Genomic DNA, 19,341 nt, shown 5'->3' on the forward strand with positions numbered 1-19,341 from the left:
AGTCTATTGACCCAGTAGAAGCAGAGTTGTAGCTAATGAAAAGTAGATTCTTCTTCGTCAAATTCCAAATCGAATATTTAAATGTGAAATAACCAAAAAACGAAGCACTTTTCGGGAAAAATTCATTACAACTCTTTTAAAGTGTGTAAAAAAAGGTTTATTTTTGTTTTTCGAAAAAAGTTCTAACATTAAAAGTAAGTGAGTTACGCTCAAAATATTGTTGGTCCCTCTTATTTTTTGGTAAAAAGAATCACGAAAATCGCCCCTTAATATTAGCACCACAAATAAATTTAATCGTTATTGCTTCACAAATTACTTTGATTAATTATGTATTCTCTATATGATCTGTATTTTTCATCGGTTCAAAGTGCTTATTTTTGAAAAGTCTGTAGTTAAAATGGCTTGAACGAGTAACTAATCACGAGTTTAGGCAAATTTTGAACAGCCAGAGCATAACCAATTTTTGTCTAAGAAGAAAACAAAAAATCCAAAATATTCAGAAAAGCAAAACGTACATTTTATTACTCTTTGAGATTTTTGATATTACTAATAATTTTTAAGTTAACTTGAAAAAAATTGGAATTTTTTTTCAAAATTAAAAAAAAATGTTTTATTTTAAAACCAATTTTTTCAAAAAATGAGCACCTTGAACCAATGAAACTTATAGATCTTATAAATAATACATAAGTAAAGTACATAAGCTGTAAAGCAGTAACAATTAATTTTATTTTGGGGAGCTAATTAGGAGATCATTTTCGCGATTTTTTTACCAAAAAATAAAAGAAACCAACAACATTTGGATCGTAACTCACTTACTTTTAATCTTTAAGTTTTTTGAAAAAACAAGGATAAACCTTTTTTTACACACTTTAAAAAAGTTGAGTTTGAGTTTTCCCCGAAAAGTGCTCCATTTTTTTGGTTATTTCATGTTGAAATATTCGATTTGGAATTTGACGAATAAGAACCTACTTTTCATTAGCTACAACTCTGCTTCTATTGAGTCTAGAGTCTTCAAGCATACATCATTTTTTTCTTGTTATTATAAGCTATATTTTTACTAAGAACATTTTTTTCGTTAAAGTACTTATTTTTTGCGTTATCTGCGAAGAACCGTCCAAAAACATGTTTTATTTTTGTTAAAAATGAACATATATTAATTCGCAAATAACTCGAAAAGTATTGACTTAGTGAAAAAACTCTATACAACCTATATAATCCAATTCCGGACTTATTTTGAACATATGTTTTTTCACCCCCGAGAAAATATTTTTCACCCCTATCTCCCAATTTTTGTAAAATGGAGGGGATGTAGAATTGTAAACTTTTTCTTATATAATAATAAACAATTTCAACTACCTATTCCCAGATTTTCATCCTTCCTTTATTTTTTGGAGATTTTCAAAAAGTTATGTGTTCATTAATCGGGCTATGACCATAGATTGACATCACTAAAACTGCTGCTATCTTCGCGTCTATTAGCCAAGCCGCACACCAAAGAAACATGAAACATGAAACGAAAAACATGTTTCATGAAAAGAAAACACTGCTAAACAAATCTCAAAGTCCGCCTACCAATGAAATGAGTGTGATTCATGCTCATGACACATTTTTATTTTCGGAGAGTTTCATAAATGGCCGGATATATATTTGTTTAGCAGTGGTTTATTTCCATGAAACGTAATTTACGTTTCATGTTTCTTTGATGTGCAGCCTGCCTTATTTTTTACGTTTTCCACGAATGACCAGAGTTCGAATCACTGCCAGTGAGAATTTTTTTGTTTTTTTTTAATACTTAACTTTTAATCTTTGATTATTTTAAATTTTATAAATGATTAAAAAATCAATAAAATTACAATGAACTTACAATAAAAATAAACACATAACTTACAATAAAAACTTACGTGTAAAGTGACTTCATACGTTCCATATTTTCCTTTGAGATCTTCGAAGGCTATAAGATGCACTTTCTTCAATGTATCGTTCAATACATAATCACTATCAATTTTAGAAATATTAAAAGATTCTTGAATGTCATTTTTGGTTTCCTTATCAACGATACTTAACACAGAAAAATCTATTTTAGCATTATCACCATCATCAATATCTTCTCCTATTATGCCCTCTCCTACTTCGCCGTCCTAAAAAAAAAAATAACTAGGTTAAAACGGTTTTTTTATTTTTTTTAATGAATACCTAGTTCATTTACTCATGGTTTTTGCTCAGGATTTTAAAGAACTGCGTGGATTGACACGAAATTTGGCATAGGTACATATAGCTAACGTATCAAAGAAAAAAGTGATATTGTGCCGATGTGCAGGCGCGGATCTAGAAATTCATAATAGGGGGGGGCAGACTTACCTCAAATACAGTGATGCCACATCTACCGATTTTTCGGTAGATCTACCGAATACCTGCCAAATCTACCGATCTGCCTAATTCTCCTTTTTTTTCTACCGAAAAATCAAAATTCTTAATTTTTAAATTAATCTGCCGATTTTTTTCTACCGAAAAATCAAAATTATTAGAAAAATTATTTTAGCGGATAGATTTGGCAACAGAGTTTAGTCAATTTTCAAGAATTCTTGAATTGCTTTTACTAGATTGTGACACAATGTGCGAACCAGCAGATACGGATTTACCGATATCAATTTTATGACCAGTCCTTTGTCCTTTTATATTATGATTTTGGGAGTAAAATGTATCTATCTGAATCTGAATAGTGAATACTGAAGGATTGTGGCTTATTTTGATATAGAACAGCGGTTCTCAATATTTTGTGTCATGTACCACCAAATACTTTTAATTATTTTTGGTACCACCTAACTGAAATGCATATCTAACTAGGTGATCTAATTAACGATAATAGTGGTGCTGATTTTGGCTGTTTTTGCGTTTTGTGTACCACCTCAAAAAATGAAATGTACCACCAGTGGTACATGTACCACATATTGAGAACCGCTGATATAGAAGATAATTCCAAACTAAAAATAATATTTATATTAAAATCTTAAAACCGGAGAAATTTATTTTGCACCTTTTTAACTTACAGTATTTCGACATAACTAAAGAACTTTAAAAAATTTTCTCGTTCTCAATTGCATCAATATCCGATATTGTTTTGTTTTTAAACGATTATAAAGTGTAAAAAAATCATGTTTTTGCCTATAAAACATTCCTTGTAGATTTTAGAGAAAAATGTTTCAAATAAATATTCTAGATCTTAATAGTCTCTAATTTGAAATACATAAACCATAAACAATTGGAGATAATTGCCAAAAACCCTTATTTTTGCAGTAATTTATAAAAGTTAATAACTCATAACTATTATTTATTATAACAAATTTTTTTAACTTGTTTAAACAATTATACAGCTCTCAAATAAGAATATTTGTATTTTGGACGTTAATAGGTACACGTGTGGTATTTTTTTTTAAGTCTACAACAGGAAAAAATATGCAGTTTTATTTTATTATAAATAAATTAATTCCTTATAACAAAACTAAAGCATCCTTGATATTTAGTATTGAACATCCATTTCATATTAATTACCTAATGTATTCATTCACATACATGTAATGTAATTTGGTATTTAACACATACATAGATAAGTACTAGTTACACTACTGTATTATTGACGTAAAAAGACCTAAAACCATTTACATACACTGATTATGTAGGTACATAAATATATGATATACATATTGGCATAGTATGTAATAAAACTACATATTGGCATAGTATGTAAAACTACACATTGGCATAGTATGTAAATAATATTATTACGTATATTCGGTAACACTTATTTCGACTAGCCACCAATGATCGGTTATTAGAATATCCCGGTTATAAGAATAGTATTGCGTTAGTTAGACGGCTCTACTCGAGTTACTTTGGATTAAAAAAAATGAAGAAAATTGCTCTATAATAGGTACCTAGAAAGCCGAGAAAATACATTTTTTTAAGGTATACCGATTTTGAACTTTGAATGATTTTTATGATGAATGGTGATTATTGATCATTATGATGATGAATGTAGTTTATTTTTGAATACTCGTACCTAAAGTATCATTTTTTTGCAATGTGATAGGAAAATAGTAAAAAATTAAATCTACCGAAATTTGACGATTTCTACCGAAAAAATATGAGCAGTCTCCCGAAATTTTTCCCGAAAGATTAACCTTTCTACCATCAATGGGTAGGTACGCATGGAATATCTAGTAAAATACAAATTTTTATATCTTTATTGTATCGCAAATTTGAAACGTGACTTTCCATGAGATAAGTTTTACAGTCGAACCCGCTTATTAGAATCCCTGTTATAGTAATATCCCGGTTTATGGAATATAAATTCAAGTTCCCGAAACATTTCCATTTACTCCTTAATAAATTTATCTGTTTATTGGAATAGGATCTAACTAGATAATACCGCTTATTAGCATATTTTGCAGCTCAAAGAATATTTTTTTTTTACAATTTACGAAAAATTTAAATTATGTTTGGTATTATGGTTTGTCGTCAACGGCCTGTAGTGCTGGATTAGATATTATTAGGGTAATAAATATTTATTACTTTGTTACGAATACCAATTCGATCTTTAGCATGGCCGACAAATGCATGGGTCATAAAATAATTTTTATTTGTCTACACAAAGGCACTGTTGCCTGTTATAAAATTGTTAGAAGCAGTTTATTTAGAATTCACTCAGAGAGTACCTACCTGTTTGCAAGATGTAAATTATGGCTTTGTTAAATTGAAAAGAAGAGAAAAGAACAAGAATGTAACAATCCATTTCTTGACGCCAATAAAACTTCTATTCAACCAATGGATTAAGGATGACCACACGGATTAACAACGAAAAAGCTATAATTACCAATAATTTCTCAAGAAAAAAAAGTAATTTTGTTATATACGCATTTTAATAAGAAAATATTTACATATCTACATATTGCATACATTTCATATTAATTACCTAATGTATTCATTCACATACATGTAATGTAATTTGGTATTTAACACATACATAGATAAGTACTAGTTACACTACTGTATTATTGACGTAAAAAGACCTAAAACCATTTACATACACTGATTATGTAGGTACATAAATATATGATATACATATTGGCATAGTATGTAATAAAACTACATAATATTGGCATAGTATGTAAAACTACACACTGGCATAGTATGTAAATAATATTATTACCTATATTCGGTAACACTTATTTCGACTAGCCACCAATGATCGGTTATTAGAATATCCCGGTTATAAGAATATTTTTGCCTTGCACAAAGGCTATTCCAATAAGCGGGTTCGACTGTATACCCAGTGTAATGTATTAGCATTTTAAAATATCATTTTTGTTATTCTTTGAATTGAGAAAAATATTTCCATTGTTTATGGTTCCATCGGTACCCAAACAAATGCGCCTGCAAATTATTTTTCAGAGAAGGGTGTTTTATTAGATTTTATGGCTTCCTTCAATTCTTTGGAAGTGGTTGTGGTGTAATTTAGTGTTGTACTGATGGCTTAAAGTTTAGAGTTAATAGAAAAAATAATAAATAATAAAAAAATACTTATAGACTAAATAAAATAGGGGGGTCCATGGACCCATTGACCCCCCTGTATCCACGCCTGCCGATGTGTGCTTTTGCTCTGGGGGTAAGTACCACCTCTTCTCGGGATTTCAAACCATACATCCCCACCTTAAGGATAGCTATGACCATACTTAGATAGGCAACGAGGCAACCCATATTAAGTCGTATTTGTCTATATATGAAATGCAACATAGACCAGGGCGGATCTGTGAAGAAACGTCTATTTTTGGATGTGCGAGGTGGCATTCGGATTTTTACAGATAAAGTTAGGTGACAACTTCAACAAGAATAATTGACTTATGGTCTTTCTCAAATATGTTCGGAACATTAATAAGAAAAATTGTCTTAAATGATTACCCTTTCTGCAAAATAGCAATAAATACAAAATAAGGGGGCAAAATAAGCCTGTTTTTATTCAATGTTTTTCAACCACTTTGGTTGCACTTAGAACTTTCGTAATTCGCTTAGAAAATTCTTACAACATACTTAAATCGATCACCAAATTTCATTTAAATCGACCTGATAGATTTTAAAGACTTATTTTGCAATCTAAATTTTTTTAAAAAAGTACAAATTTTTTTAAAACTTTCTGAAGAACAAGTGGACTATTTAGAAGTTTGCTCATTTTTTTGCATTGCTTGTTTTTTTATATAAAGAGGTTCTCTACCTATCTAATACACTTTACAGAATTAAAATCGGATTATTTAAGCGGTCTCAGCATTGTTTTAAGGTTATAAACAATTTTTGGCTTATAAACAAATACAGTGAGGACGTTCGAGTTGGCATAAATTTATTTTCTCGAGAATAAGCGTTTCTGGAGATAAATCCCGAAATAGGTCGATTTTTATTTTTAAATTCTAATTTTTTGGTATATATATCATACTAGTGACGTCATCCATCTGGGCGTGATGACGTAATCGATGATTTTTTTAAATGAGAATAGGTAACGTGTGATAGCTCAATCGGAAGGCTATTCAATTTTCTATTCACTAATATAAACATTAACAAAATTATTTATACAGGGTTTGAATTAAAAAAAAATTTGAATTAAATTAATTCCAATATTTAGATTACGTCATCACACCCAGATGGATGACGACAACATTTATGCCAAAAAATTATAATTTAAAAATAAAAATCGATCTGTTTCGGGATTTATCTCCAGAGTAGCCCATTCTCAAGAAAATGAATTTATTCCTGAACTCAAACGTCCTCACTGTATTTGTTTATAAGCCAAGACATTGTTTATAACTTTAAAACAGTGCTGAGACCGCTTAAGTAATCCGATTTTAATTATGTAAAGTGTATTAGATAGGTAGATAACCTCTTTATATGAAAAAAAAAATCAAACTTCTAAATGGTCTACTTTTTGTTTAAAAAGTTTTTAAAAAATTTGAACTTTTTTAAAAAATTTAGATTGCAAAATTATTATGCAAAATCTATTAGGTCGATTTTAATGAAATTTGGTGGACGGTTTAAGTATATTGTAAGAATTTTTTAAACGAATTATAAAGGTTTTAAGTGCAACCAAAGTGGTTGAAAAACATTGAATAAAAACAGTCTTTTTTCCCTCCTTATTTTCTATTTATTGCTATTTTGCAGAAAGGGTAATAATTTAAAACATTTGAAACCAGTCGTATATTATACAAAATTCAATTATATTTATTTTCTTTCTGTACAACTTTGTTCCAAAATGAATCGTTTTAAAGTTATAAGCAATGAAAATAGAAAAAAAAAATCGATATTTTTCGAACTACTTTTTAAATATTTAAATTTTTTTATTATTGTTCCGGGCATATTTGAAAAGGAGCATAAGTCAATTATAATTATTAAAATTGTCACCTAACTTTATCTGCAAAAATCCGAATGCCACCTTAACATCCACCTCAAAACAGATCCGCCTTGGTCTAATAGAAAAATATTTCATCCGGTAAACAGATGGTGAAAATCGACCAAGATTCGGATTCCGTACTACTGGTTCATACGGGAATTGTTATATTGATCATGGTCATGATTTCACTTGAGGGTTTCGCTTGCTAACGACATGTAAGATTACCTTATCCTTATAAGAATGTATAATAACAAAATAGTAGAACTATAATGGGACGTCCACCAGGAGGAAGACCAAGAAGAGGTGGATAGAGGAAGTGAGTGACAATCGATACTACAGAGATACTGAGGGTGAATAACTGGAAGAAAGCAGCTAGGGACAGAGATACTTGGAGGAGAAGACTGGGGGAGGACTTGGGCTGTAGCGCCATAAGAGAGAGAGAGAGAGAGAGAGAGAGAGAGAGAGAGAGAGAGAGAGAGAGAGAACGATCTGGGAGGCCCCACGGCATTCTTATGTTATGCACTCCGATATACATGGTCACTCTTAAAACTATAGCAATGATAGACGTAGAGGGAACATCCATAAACTACGTCGTAAAAATTTCGGACTTTTTAATACCCTCCACCCTTTCCGTGGTAACGCGTCGTTTACAGTTGAGCCCCCCCCCCCCTCATACCGACGTAGCAATTGCAACTCATGAACCTCGTCGTTTACAGTTGAGCCCCCCCCCCCTCATACCGACGTAGCAATTGCAACCTTTTTAGTGATTTTTTTTTAAATTCCATGATATTTCTGAATTTTTTAAAGTTTATTTACCTACTTAATTAACTATTTAGGTGGGAAATAAGCCACAATTAAATTGAAAAAAAAAATAATTTTATTAACGTTTCGACGCCCAAATCTGGTGTCGTTGTCAAAATACAAAATACTATTTTTGTATTAGTATTATTTTAGTAGTATTTTGTATTTTGACAAGGACACCCGATTTGGGCGTCTAAACGTTAATAAAATTAATTTTTTCAATTTAGAGTGATAAAAACGAAATGAAAAGTATGCGATAAAAGTAATATACCTACTAATCCTTTTTAATTCTAAAATAGGGTAATTTTTTATATTCGTGAACATCAAACTACGTCGGATGTGCACTAATACCGCACTATGGGCGGATGGGCACTAATAGTACCGTCATAATAAGCAAAGACCCCCTTCCCCTTTTCAACGACGTAGTTTTTGGATGTTCCCAGAAGAGATATCCTTTGAATCTTTAATGTTTCTAATATCCAATGACACAAAGTTTCTTCTCCTTTCCTGCTATATCATTACGCCGCTGATCGGTACATCCTCCTTTAGGGCCAGTTGCCCAGTCTTAGTAAAAAAAAAAGAGTGCCTTACAACTCATCCGCCCGAACCGTTGGCCAGTATAGTTCATATCAAGATATTTGAGACAATTTAATGTAAATTTATTACAGTCATTTTTTGTCAATTTTTTTGAATGGTGTGGTTATGTTTCCGGTCCAGGTAGAAAGTAATCTATTGTTAATCTATTGTACTGCTTATACAATTCCTAGAGATCGTGACCACACCACCAAAGTAAAACAAGAACTAAAAATACTAAAGTCTGCATGCCCGCCTTCATCTGAATACTCTGACGAGTTTACTCCAGAAGAAATTACCTCAGCAATATCAGAAATTAAGTCTGGAAAGGCACCCGGCTCCGATAAAATACATCCAGAATTTTTACTCCATTGTGGCAAATATGCTAGGAAATGGCTGGCTGATTTCTACACAGATATCTTAAAATCAGGAGAAATCCCCCATTCACTACAAAAAGTCTCCATTATAGCCATATTGAAACCAGGAAAAGCAAATGACCAACCCCAAAACTACCGGCCGATTGCACTGCTGAGCTGTGGCTATAAACTGTTGGAACGCTTAATCCACAACAGAATTAGTAACAACATATTTGAGGTGATACCTATTGAGCAAGCAGGGTTCAGACCTAACCGCAGCTGCACAGATCAGATCCTATCCCTAACAACACATATTGAAGCAGGTTTTCAAAGAAAGCAAAAAACATCCGTTGCTTTCATTGACCTATCAGCTGCATACGACACCGTCTGGAGACAAAGACTAATCTGCAAACTGATTCGTGCCATCCCATGCCAAAAGGTAACCAAACTCATTGATAGCATGCTCACCGACAGACCTTTTCACGTCACAATGGGCAACTTAAGAAGTGTCCAAATGAAGCTCAGCAATAGACTGCCGCAGGGATCTGTTTTGGCACTATTACTCTTTAATTTATATATCGCGGACCTACCTAGGACAACTTCGAAGAAATTTGGCTACGCTGACGATTGGATTATTGCAGCAAGACATAATAACATGAATGTTACAGAAATAATACTGACGGATGACCTTGCTGTTATGGGTGAATATTTTCGCAAATGGAGACTACGGCGCAATGCAACGAAAACCGAAGTATGCTGTTTCCATCTGAATAATGCTAAGCCAACAAAAAACTTTCCGTTCACTTTGAAAACAGATTACTCATTCATAACTCAACACCAAAATATCTTGGAGTGACTCCTGACAGAACTCTAAGTTTTAAGGAACACCTACAAAGAACGGCAGAGAAAACTGAAGACGCGAAATAATATAATTCAAAAGCTATGTGGCACCACATGGGAGTCCTCAGACTCCGTACTCAGATCATCCGATGTCGGACTAGTATACTCGTACTCGGCGGCTGAATATGCGTCGCCGGTATGGCTCAATAGCAAACACACAAAGATCATTGACACCCAATTAAACCAGACAATGCGAATGATCTCAGGTACAATTCGACCAACACCGAACTATTGGCTTCCCATTCTAAGTCACATTCCACCGCCGAAACTAAGAAGAAGTCATTCTCTTCTCAGAGAATATTGAAAAATCGAGGCTAACCATCAACTACCCATCCACTATGATAAGCTTGATATCGAAATAAACAGACTGCGCTCCAGATATCCCCCATTGTTAAGGGCCACCTCCCTACATCAGGAACATTTTGACCTCACTAACGCTTGGAGAAGACAATGGGAGAGCGACTCACAGGAAGCACACCAAATGGCCTGTATCGATTAGAAACCGCCAGGCTTTGAACTGCCCCGCAATACATGGACGGCGCTGAACAGAATAAGGACAGGGACCGGTAGATGTGCTGACAGCTTGCATAGATGGGGAAAGGCCGTTACTCCTGAGTGTGACTGTGGTGCGCAACGACAGACCGTCCGCCACATTATTGAGGAATGCGATACTTAATGTAACGTTTTAATAACTTTTTTAAATTATGTGTTCTTATTGTATCTATGCCATACGATAAATAATAGTATATTAAGTATGGAGAACGGTAAGGGTTTTATACCGATCGAAGACAATTGTTTGGAGGAGGAGCAGGGCGACGACTCCAATTATTGTCTGAGATCGGTTACCCTTAACGTTCGACATGCTTATAACGTTTTTTGCACGATTGATACCATTATAAATTATAAAAATAAATTAAAATTAAGAGATTTTTTAACTCGACGGTAAGTGAATTACTTACCGTCGAGTTGGAGTACTTACCGTCGAGTTGGATTACTTACCGTTGAGTTGCTAGTAAATGTCACCTACTGACGTAAAATCTGTCACGGTAAACAGTCAAAAATGATCAATCGTGCAAAAAATAAATAACTGCTTATACCGGCAATCACTAGGTAAAAAATAATGTATACGAGATTAAAATGTGTGTATGTTTTAAGCTGGTTATATACAGTTTTGGACTAAAATTTGGAAAAAATAAGTGTTATCAGCTGGTTTATCGACATGGTATGAATTAATTATTTTTAAGAAATACGCACATACCTTATTCAAATTTTCAGAACATTGTAGGTCCTTCGTCATAAGCACAGGTGCATGATCATTTATATCATCCAATATTATAGTAAAGCTTTTATTGGCTTTATTTTGTCCTTGGGATCGAACATCTGAAAAATTAAATTTTAGCTTAATCTTCCAAACTAATCTTTAAAAGAAATGTGAACATATGTATACAGCATATGTAAAGCTCAATAGCTCCGCTATAGTAATAGATAGAAATAAAAGTTAATAACAAAAATTTTAGCCACCTTTGAGCTTCACATTACAAAATTAGTTAGACTGTTACAGGGTGTTCGATAACACACTGGCAGACCAAACTTATGTTTTTTTAAATGGAACACCCTATATTTTATTTTAAATTCGAAATCCTGTTGACTTCTACATCACAAAAATATAAAGGTTTGTTATGTTATACAGGGTATTTAGTTATAACCAATTTTATATGAAAATCGTAACAAGTTCAACTCCCTGTATAAATAAAAATAAGCAAAACAATAATGGTTTATTAATGCCATATTTTTTAACGTATTGTCAAAATTTTCAAGAATGGTCGATATTGCTAATTTTCTTTATATCAAATACAGGGTGAGTCAAAACGCAAGTACATTATTTTCTCAGTAATTTTAAATGGAACACCCTGTATTTTATATCACTATTGAAAAGTACCATTACCGTAATTTAACTTTTAGATAACATTCCCTATATCTAAATTTATTAGTTTTCGAGATATTTTCATTTTTCAATGGACCAGTAGCGTGGTTACCCACATCACCAGAATTTAATAATATAAACTGGACTGATTTTTTTGGGGTTAAGTTAATAATGAAGTTTATAAAATACCTCCAACAACAAGGGATGGGATGAAAAATAGAATACAAAGTGTATTTCGATGTGTTAATTTACAAATGCTCCGTAGAGTAAGTAGCTCATTCAATGATCGTTTTTAGGCGTACATAAATGTGTTAGGAGATAATTTTGAACACCTTATGTAATTAAATATTAAAAATATTTTATTAAAAGTAGCTTCTAGTTTTTTCAAACATGTTTTTTTGCAAAATATATTACTGATAAATTATGTTTCGTTCTTTATTTGTTACATTGTTACATTTACATACAAAAGTAGTGTTTAATTGTCTTCACAAAATATTGTATTTATGTTTGTGTGTTTTTTTGTAAAATTTATTACGAATTTTCTTTGTTTATTTGTTGCATTTACATAAAAATATAGTTTTTAATTGTTTCAAAAATGTTGCATATAGTGGTTGTGTTTTTGTTTGTAAAATGTATTACTATCATAATAAATTATATTTATTTCTTTATTTGCTACAGTGTTACATTGATTGCCGGATTGATAATCGGTAATCTCCAATTGTCAATTCAGTCATGGCTTACTTAAAATTTAGATAAATTTAAACACCTGAAATAATTTGCTCTGAAAAATGAAAATATCTCGAAAACTAATAAATTTGGGCATAGGGAATGTTATATAAAAATTAAAGTACGCTAATGTTACTTTTCAATAATGATATAAAATACAGGGTGTTCCATTTAACATTACTGAGAAAATAATGTACTTGCGTTTTGACTGACCCTGTACCTATTTGATATAAAGAAAATTAGCAATACCAATAGTTCTTAAAAATTTTGACAATAAATAAAAAATATGGCATTAATAAACCATTGCTGTTGTGCTTATTTTTATTTATACAGGGAGTTGAACTTGTTACGATTCTCGTACAAAATTGGTTATAACTTTGTAAATACCCTATATAACATTAGAAACCTTTATATTTTTGTGATGGAAAAGTTAACAAGATTTCGAATATAAAATAAAATATAGGGTGTTCTATTTAAAAAAACATAAGTTTGGTCTGCCACTGTGTTATCGAACACCCTGTAACATTCTAACTAATTTTGTAATGTGAAGCTCAAAGGTCGCTAAAATTTTTGTTATTAACTTTGATTGCTATCTATTACTATAGCGGAGCTATTGAGCTTTACCCTACTAATCAATCGCCCTGTATATTGTAAAACACTACAGAATAGTGTTCAATTATCGAAAATTTCCGTCTGTGGCTTAGATTGAAACTAGATTTATTTCTGTTAAGTTCGATATTTCGATGATTATTTATTTCTTTCATCTTCCTCAGGAACAAATTACAAAATTAATTAACAATCGGATACTATTATAATATTGAAATAATACGACTTACGAAATGTTAATCTATTCTAATAATAAAGCAAGGTGGCTTCGAAACATACATCGTTTTCACGAGCGCTAATAGGACACAGAGCTATATTTTTCCAATGTGTGTTAAAAGGCCAACAAGTCTATTATCAAACCAGCTGTTAAGTAGTTTGCTATTTTTACAATCGTAATATATTGCAGTAAATATCACTCAAACTGTTGGTATCTGTTTTGTAATTAATTGAATTCTTAGTTTTATTTATACCATACATTTCGAGAAATAATCGTTTTGTGTAGTTATTTTCTGTATCTAAAATTTTGATATCAGATAAATTAAATGTGTGGTCGGTTGTAATGGAATTTATCTGATATCAAAATTGAACTGAACACTTCATATTGCATTTACACTTACTTAAAGGATTATCCAAGCACTCAAATAGACAAGGATATGTTTTTCTTCCCTTATCACGATCAAGAGTTTTATTTCTTTTCACTTTAAGAACATTGGTATCAATATAGAATTCTATTTGACAGTCTGGATCAGTATCGCTTGCAAAATTACAGTTTACAGTACGAAACGGCTCTGAAATATTAAAAAAAAAGTCAGTAATATAATATTAAAAAAAATTATTAAAAAAAATTGTTAAACAGTTTTATTGCTAAGTACTTCGCTAAGTACATAATTATACTGATACATACTGATTATACTGATACATAAGTATCAGTATAAGTATTGTCTGTGAAATGGCAAATCATATTATATATTCCCTACTATATTCATAGGCGTAAGCAGGGGGTGGTTTTGGGGGTTAACCCCCCGCCCCCTTTGGATGTACTTTGAGCTCTATTCGCTTAACACCATTATTATTCCATATCCCCAGAGACCTTCAAGTAGATCACCCTGGGTTAAAACTCTGACTATATTTCTTCTTCGTCTTCTTATGCAATTCACTAATTATTTATGTTCTCGATCACGTTTCACCATTTTTCTCTATCCCTTGCATTGTGTATTAGGTCTCCTATGTTTCTTAGCCCTGTCCTGTGGCGTTGGGGGTTGCAAAGAGGACACTAGTTCTACTTTGAGTTTCCCCGAAAAAACAAACTTAAATTTTTCCCATTTTCTTTTACGGTACTACTTATTGAGATAGGTCACATACGCAGGTGACCGCGATATAACTAGAATTGCTGATAGAGCGAGAGTGTCGTTTATACAACCTTGTACATATTTATACAGGTTGTTTCATTAAGAATTGTCTATATAGTAACTGGAGAAACCTTAGCACAAAATACGAAGATTTAACCTAAAACACTTATAAAATATTCCTGCTTACCGAGATACAGAGTGTTTTATTACAAATATTCTAAAATGATTTTAGTCCATTGTTCAAGCACCTTTTAATATTTTTTGTTCAAATTTGACACACAGTTTACAAATGTTAGGGTACAACTAGTCTTAAAGTTTATAGTTTTCTTTTCTTATAAATAAATTAATCTATTATAACAAAAGAAAAGCAAGTTTGACATTTAATAATGCGTTAGTTAGATGGTTCTACTCGAGTTACTTGGGAACAAAAAAAGAATGAAGAAAATTGCTCCATGGGAAGCCGAGAGAATGCATTTTTTTAACGTATACCGATTTTGAACTTTGAGATTACATTTTCTCCAACCTAATTTTTGATTGGAATTTTGCTATTTTTGGCAATTTTCACTCGTAATATCGATAGTTTTTATTATAATAATATATGTTATGAGTATTTTAAAGACATGAAAATTAATGGGGAGAAAAAGGACAAAAACAAACAGGTGATGGTTCAAAACTTATGATCCTATTGTTTATATCTTTGCCGTAAAAGCCGGTCAACTTTGACCGATTGTATCTCAGGATCCCTGATCACAATTAAACGTTTTTCCTTTTATAAGAAGCGTCCTGCCACTTTTTTTTTTTCAACACCGTTTTGATGATTTAATTTAAGTTAATACTTCCCGAGATATTCTATTTGTTTATAAGCCAAAAAATTGTTTATAATTTTAAAATAATCCTTAGGCCGCTTAAATAGTCCAAGTTTAATTCTGTAAAGTACATTAGATAGGTACAGTGTTTTGTCAAACAAAAATCATAGCTATCCTTATTTATCATAATTATTGTGGTTATTATAGCGACCGTAAATTTTTTATTAACAATTAAATTTTTGCTAAACTGTTAATTCAATTTCCATCGGCTTCTGGAATTATAATCTATGCAAGAAGAGCTTTTATATTACCAAGTTGTTTAATTATTTATAAATAAATACTTATCTAAAATTTTTGTTGAAAATTAAAGATTTTGTTGGAAAAACCCGCATTTTCCGGGGAAAATTTTCGTCGAAGTAAATCGGGAAAAACACGTCTCTATGCAGAATTTAATTACGGTGAATTTTTATTTGGGTGTTTTTGGTGTAAAGTTAAAATCTTTGGGAGTGATAGAGCAAAAATTGAAAAAAATACGATTTTCGGGCGCCATTTTGTTTATAAAAAAAAGTAGCACACTATCTGCGGACTTTGCATACCTATATTATTAATATATACAGTCATAAGATTCGATTCCAGCAATTAAATTGCTGGTAAATAACTTTTCCCAAAAATGGCCTATTCTCCGATAATCTGTCAGTCTATGAAAAACAGTGTATATTTCAAAAATCTGACGAATGGGGTGTAAGGAAATGGGTGAGTCACAAAGTTTCACAAAAAAAGCGAATATTTCGCTAAATGAACGTCATATCGAAAAACTAAAAGATACGTGTTCAATATTTTTCAAAAATCTATCGAATGGCACCAAACACGACCCCCCACGGAAGTTACTTTAAAATCTCAAAAAGCAGCCCCCAATTTTTACTGCAGATTTGGATTCCTTATGTAAAAATAAGTATCTTTTATTCGGTACATTTTTTCGAATTATGGATAGATGGCGCCATAATCGGAAAAAACGAATTTTTGAAATTGCAAATTAAATTAAAAAATGGAAAATACCCCACTTTATGAAAAATTTAACTTAGCTTTTTGTGGTTTTAGGACCTGCCCTTCACAACCCAATAGGTTTCCATAACGCTCAAATAACTGTTAATTTCGCATACTTTCCTCCCCTACTATGTAGTTAGGCTCCGGAAAGGTGCAATGAAAAAAAAATTAAATTTCGCTTAAAATAATAAAAAATATAAGGTGACTCCACATAACTATGGTTGTGTGTATATAATAGGTATATGTTCTTACCATCTCTATCTAAATCACTTGTAACAATCTTTTTAATTACTGTATCTATAAGTGATTTTTCCTTTACGTGTACTTCATTTGGAAAATCTATTACAGGTACTTCGTTGTTTGTGTCGATGACATAGATTGAGATCTAAAATATAAATGTAGAAATATACATCAGTATATTTGTAGTTGTTAATAATTCATCTTAACCATTTTAGAATGTTAATAGAAAATGTACTCCTAGACAAAAATTTTAAGAGTATAGGCGCAAAATTTCAGTTTTCAAAATTTTCGGAAAATTTTCCGGAGCACAAGGAAATATTAAAGTGGCAACCAGAAAGAAAGAGACACGAGGTAGACCGAGAAAAGTTGGAGCGAAGGAATAAATAAAGAGTTGAGTGAAAGGGCCATAAAAGAGGACCTATGGAACAACCGGACGAAGTGGCGATTGTAAGTCGGAAAACGGTTGAGAACGTTATAAACCGACATGTAGTAGTAATATAGTGAACCTAGTATTGGTAGGTCAATAAAAAACACTAATAGTGGAGTCAATGAAGGTGGATATGAGTTATTACCTCAGATTTCGTTGAACCTCCATCGATTTTCATGAAAATCGGTAAATAGTTAGAGGATACCTCAAGCAATAAAAGTTATATAGCATCAACTTGCGCTTTTGCATTTTAGGGGTGCAATACACCCCTACTTTTTAAATTGTAAAAAATGCAGATTTCCGCATTATGGCGCAAGTAATCTTTAATTAAGAAAAATAAATATTTATTTTATAATTATGTGCATGAATTACATTTTTTTTAATTTTTTCAAACCTTATAGCAACCAAAAATCCGAAAATTAACAAGTCGAAAATCACGAAAATCTTATTCTTCTATATTTCTGAAAGTGTAGTCACTGAATGTTTTCACCCACGATTTCTTTGAACCTTCATCGATTTTCATGAAAATTGTTGATTAGTTAGAGGATACCTCAAAAAACAAAAGTGATATGGCACCAAGTTGCACTTTCTGCATTTTAGGGGTGAAATCCACCTTTTTTTAATGATGAAAATGCAGATTTCAGCATTCTGGCTCAAGCAATCTCGTTTAATTAAGTAAAATAAATATTTTTTTACATTTATGTGCATGATTTATAATTTTTATTAATTTTTCATATCTTATAGCAACCAAAAATCATAAAATTAGCAAATCGACAATCACGAAAAAAATTATTCTTTTATATTTCCAAAAAGGCAGTCACTGAAGGTTTTCACCCCTGATTTCGTTGAACCTCCATCAATTTTCATGAAAATTGGTAAGTAGTTAGAGGATACCTCAAGAAACAAAAATGATATGGTACCAAATTGTGCTTTTATCTTGGGGGTGGATGTTACCCCTTCTCATGGGTGAACACTATTTTATTAAAAATAACCCCATAATTAGATAGAGGAGTAAATTCTAAGCAAACTTTCTTTTATCAAGTTTATAAATTTTTTATTTAAATAATATTTTATAATTTAATAAAATATTATTGGTACAGTAAATCCTGCCAATAACGGCCACTAAAAATAGAAAATAATTGGCCGTTATAGAAATGTGGCCGCTAGGTTTCCTTTTCCACAAATACATAAAATATAATTGAAAATTTATTTATTTTAGTAATTAAAGCAAATATAATTAAATATAATTCTACAAACAAACGGAACATACTAAAACTAAATTCAATTTACTACAATATAAAACAATATCTATACGAAAAAACAACTACAAGAAAAACAGAATTTTTGTTTGTTTTACATTTTTTTAGATAAACGAAACATACTAAAACTAATTTAATATAGGTAACACATCATATAAAACAACATACTATAGCTACTACGAAAAATACGCTTATCACTAAAGTATCGTCGTGCTTTCATGCTATATTCAACAAAACCAACTTGGTACGGCCTTTAATTAGATATCGCAAATCACTTTGGCTGATTTTGTCTGCATATATATTATGTTTGAAGAATCCCTTTTTTTTGTGAGACTGGATATAGGACATTTCTCAAGTATGAATTCACATTCATGGTATATCGTTGCTATACAGGGATAATAATCTGTGCAATGTTATGGTACCGGCTACGTTAAATATGAAGTAAATGTGGAAGATATACACTGGTTATTCATTCAATTTAATTTGATTGTTTTTTAATCGTTTACAATATTTAAAATATTTACAGACATAAAGTTAGGGATTTCAAAAATAAATTCAGTTCTGACTGGCAGGGTGGGAAATAATAAAGTGCCATACAATAGCATTTCATTATAATGCTCATTACAGGCATTACAGGCTGCTCCGTTTGAGGAAACTCATACTCTCAAACTTTGAGAAAACACTCATTCAGTTTCGACCAACCCTGTATTAGCTAAAATTAAACGTTTTGCTAGATTAATCATTTTTAACAATAATAGACTATATTAAAAATCACTTGAACATAAATTGATTTTCTGATGTCAAATCACTACAATTATACAGGGGGTGAATATTGCTATGAAATTTGAAAAAAAAAACGTAATTATCGTCTAAACTACTTCGTATAACATCACAAAACCTG

At 31.4% G+C, this 19,341-nt stretch overlaps 1 protein-coding gene across 2 annotated transcripts in view; it reads right to left on the minus strand.

The window, feature by feature from the left end:
* LOC114325122 (cadherin-23) overlaps positions 1-19,341 on the minus strand; it is a 232,050-nt gene that overhangs the window by 56,849 nt on the left and 155,860 nt on the right. For both annotated transcript variants that reach the window (XM_050650944.1, XM_050650945.1), the window contains exons 17-20: positions 16,767-16,899; positions 13,933-14,103; positions 11,318-11,439; positions 1,902-2,138 (exon numbers count right to left, since the gene is read on the minus strand). In XM_050650944.1, coding sequence (XP_050506901.1) covers positions 1,902-2,138; positions 11,318-11,439; positions 13,933-14,103; positions 16,767-16,899 — 663 coding nt within the window. The remainder of the gene's footprint in view (positions 1-1,901; positions 2,139-11,317; positions 11,440-13,932; positions 14,104-16,766; positions 16,900-19,341) is intronic.

This window comes from Diabrotica virgifera, chromosome 5 (genome assembly GCF_917563875.1).
Source record: "Diabrotica virgifera virgifera chromosome 5, PGI_DIABVI_V3a".
NCBI lineage: Eukaryota > Metazoa > Arthropoda > Insecta > Coleoptera > Chrysomelidae > Diabrotica > Diabrotica virgifera.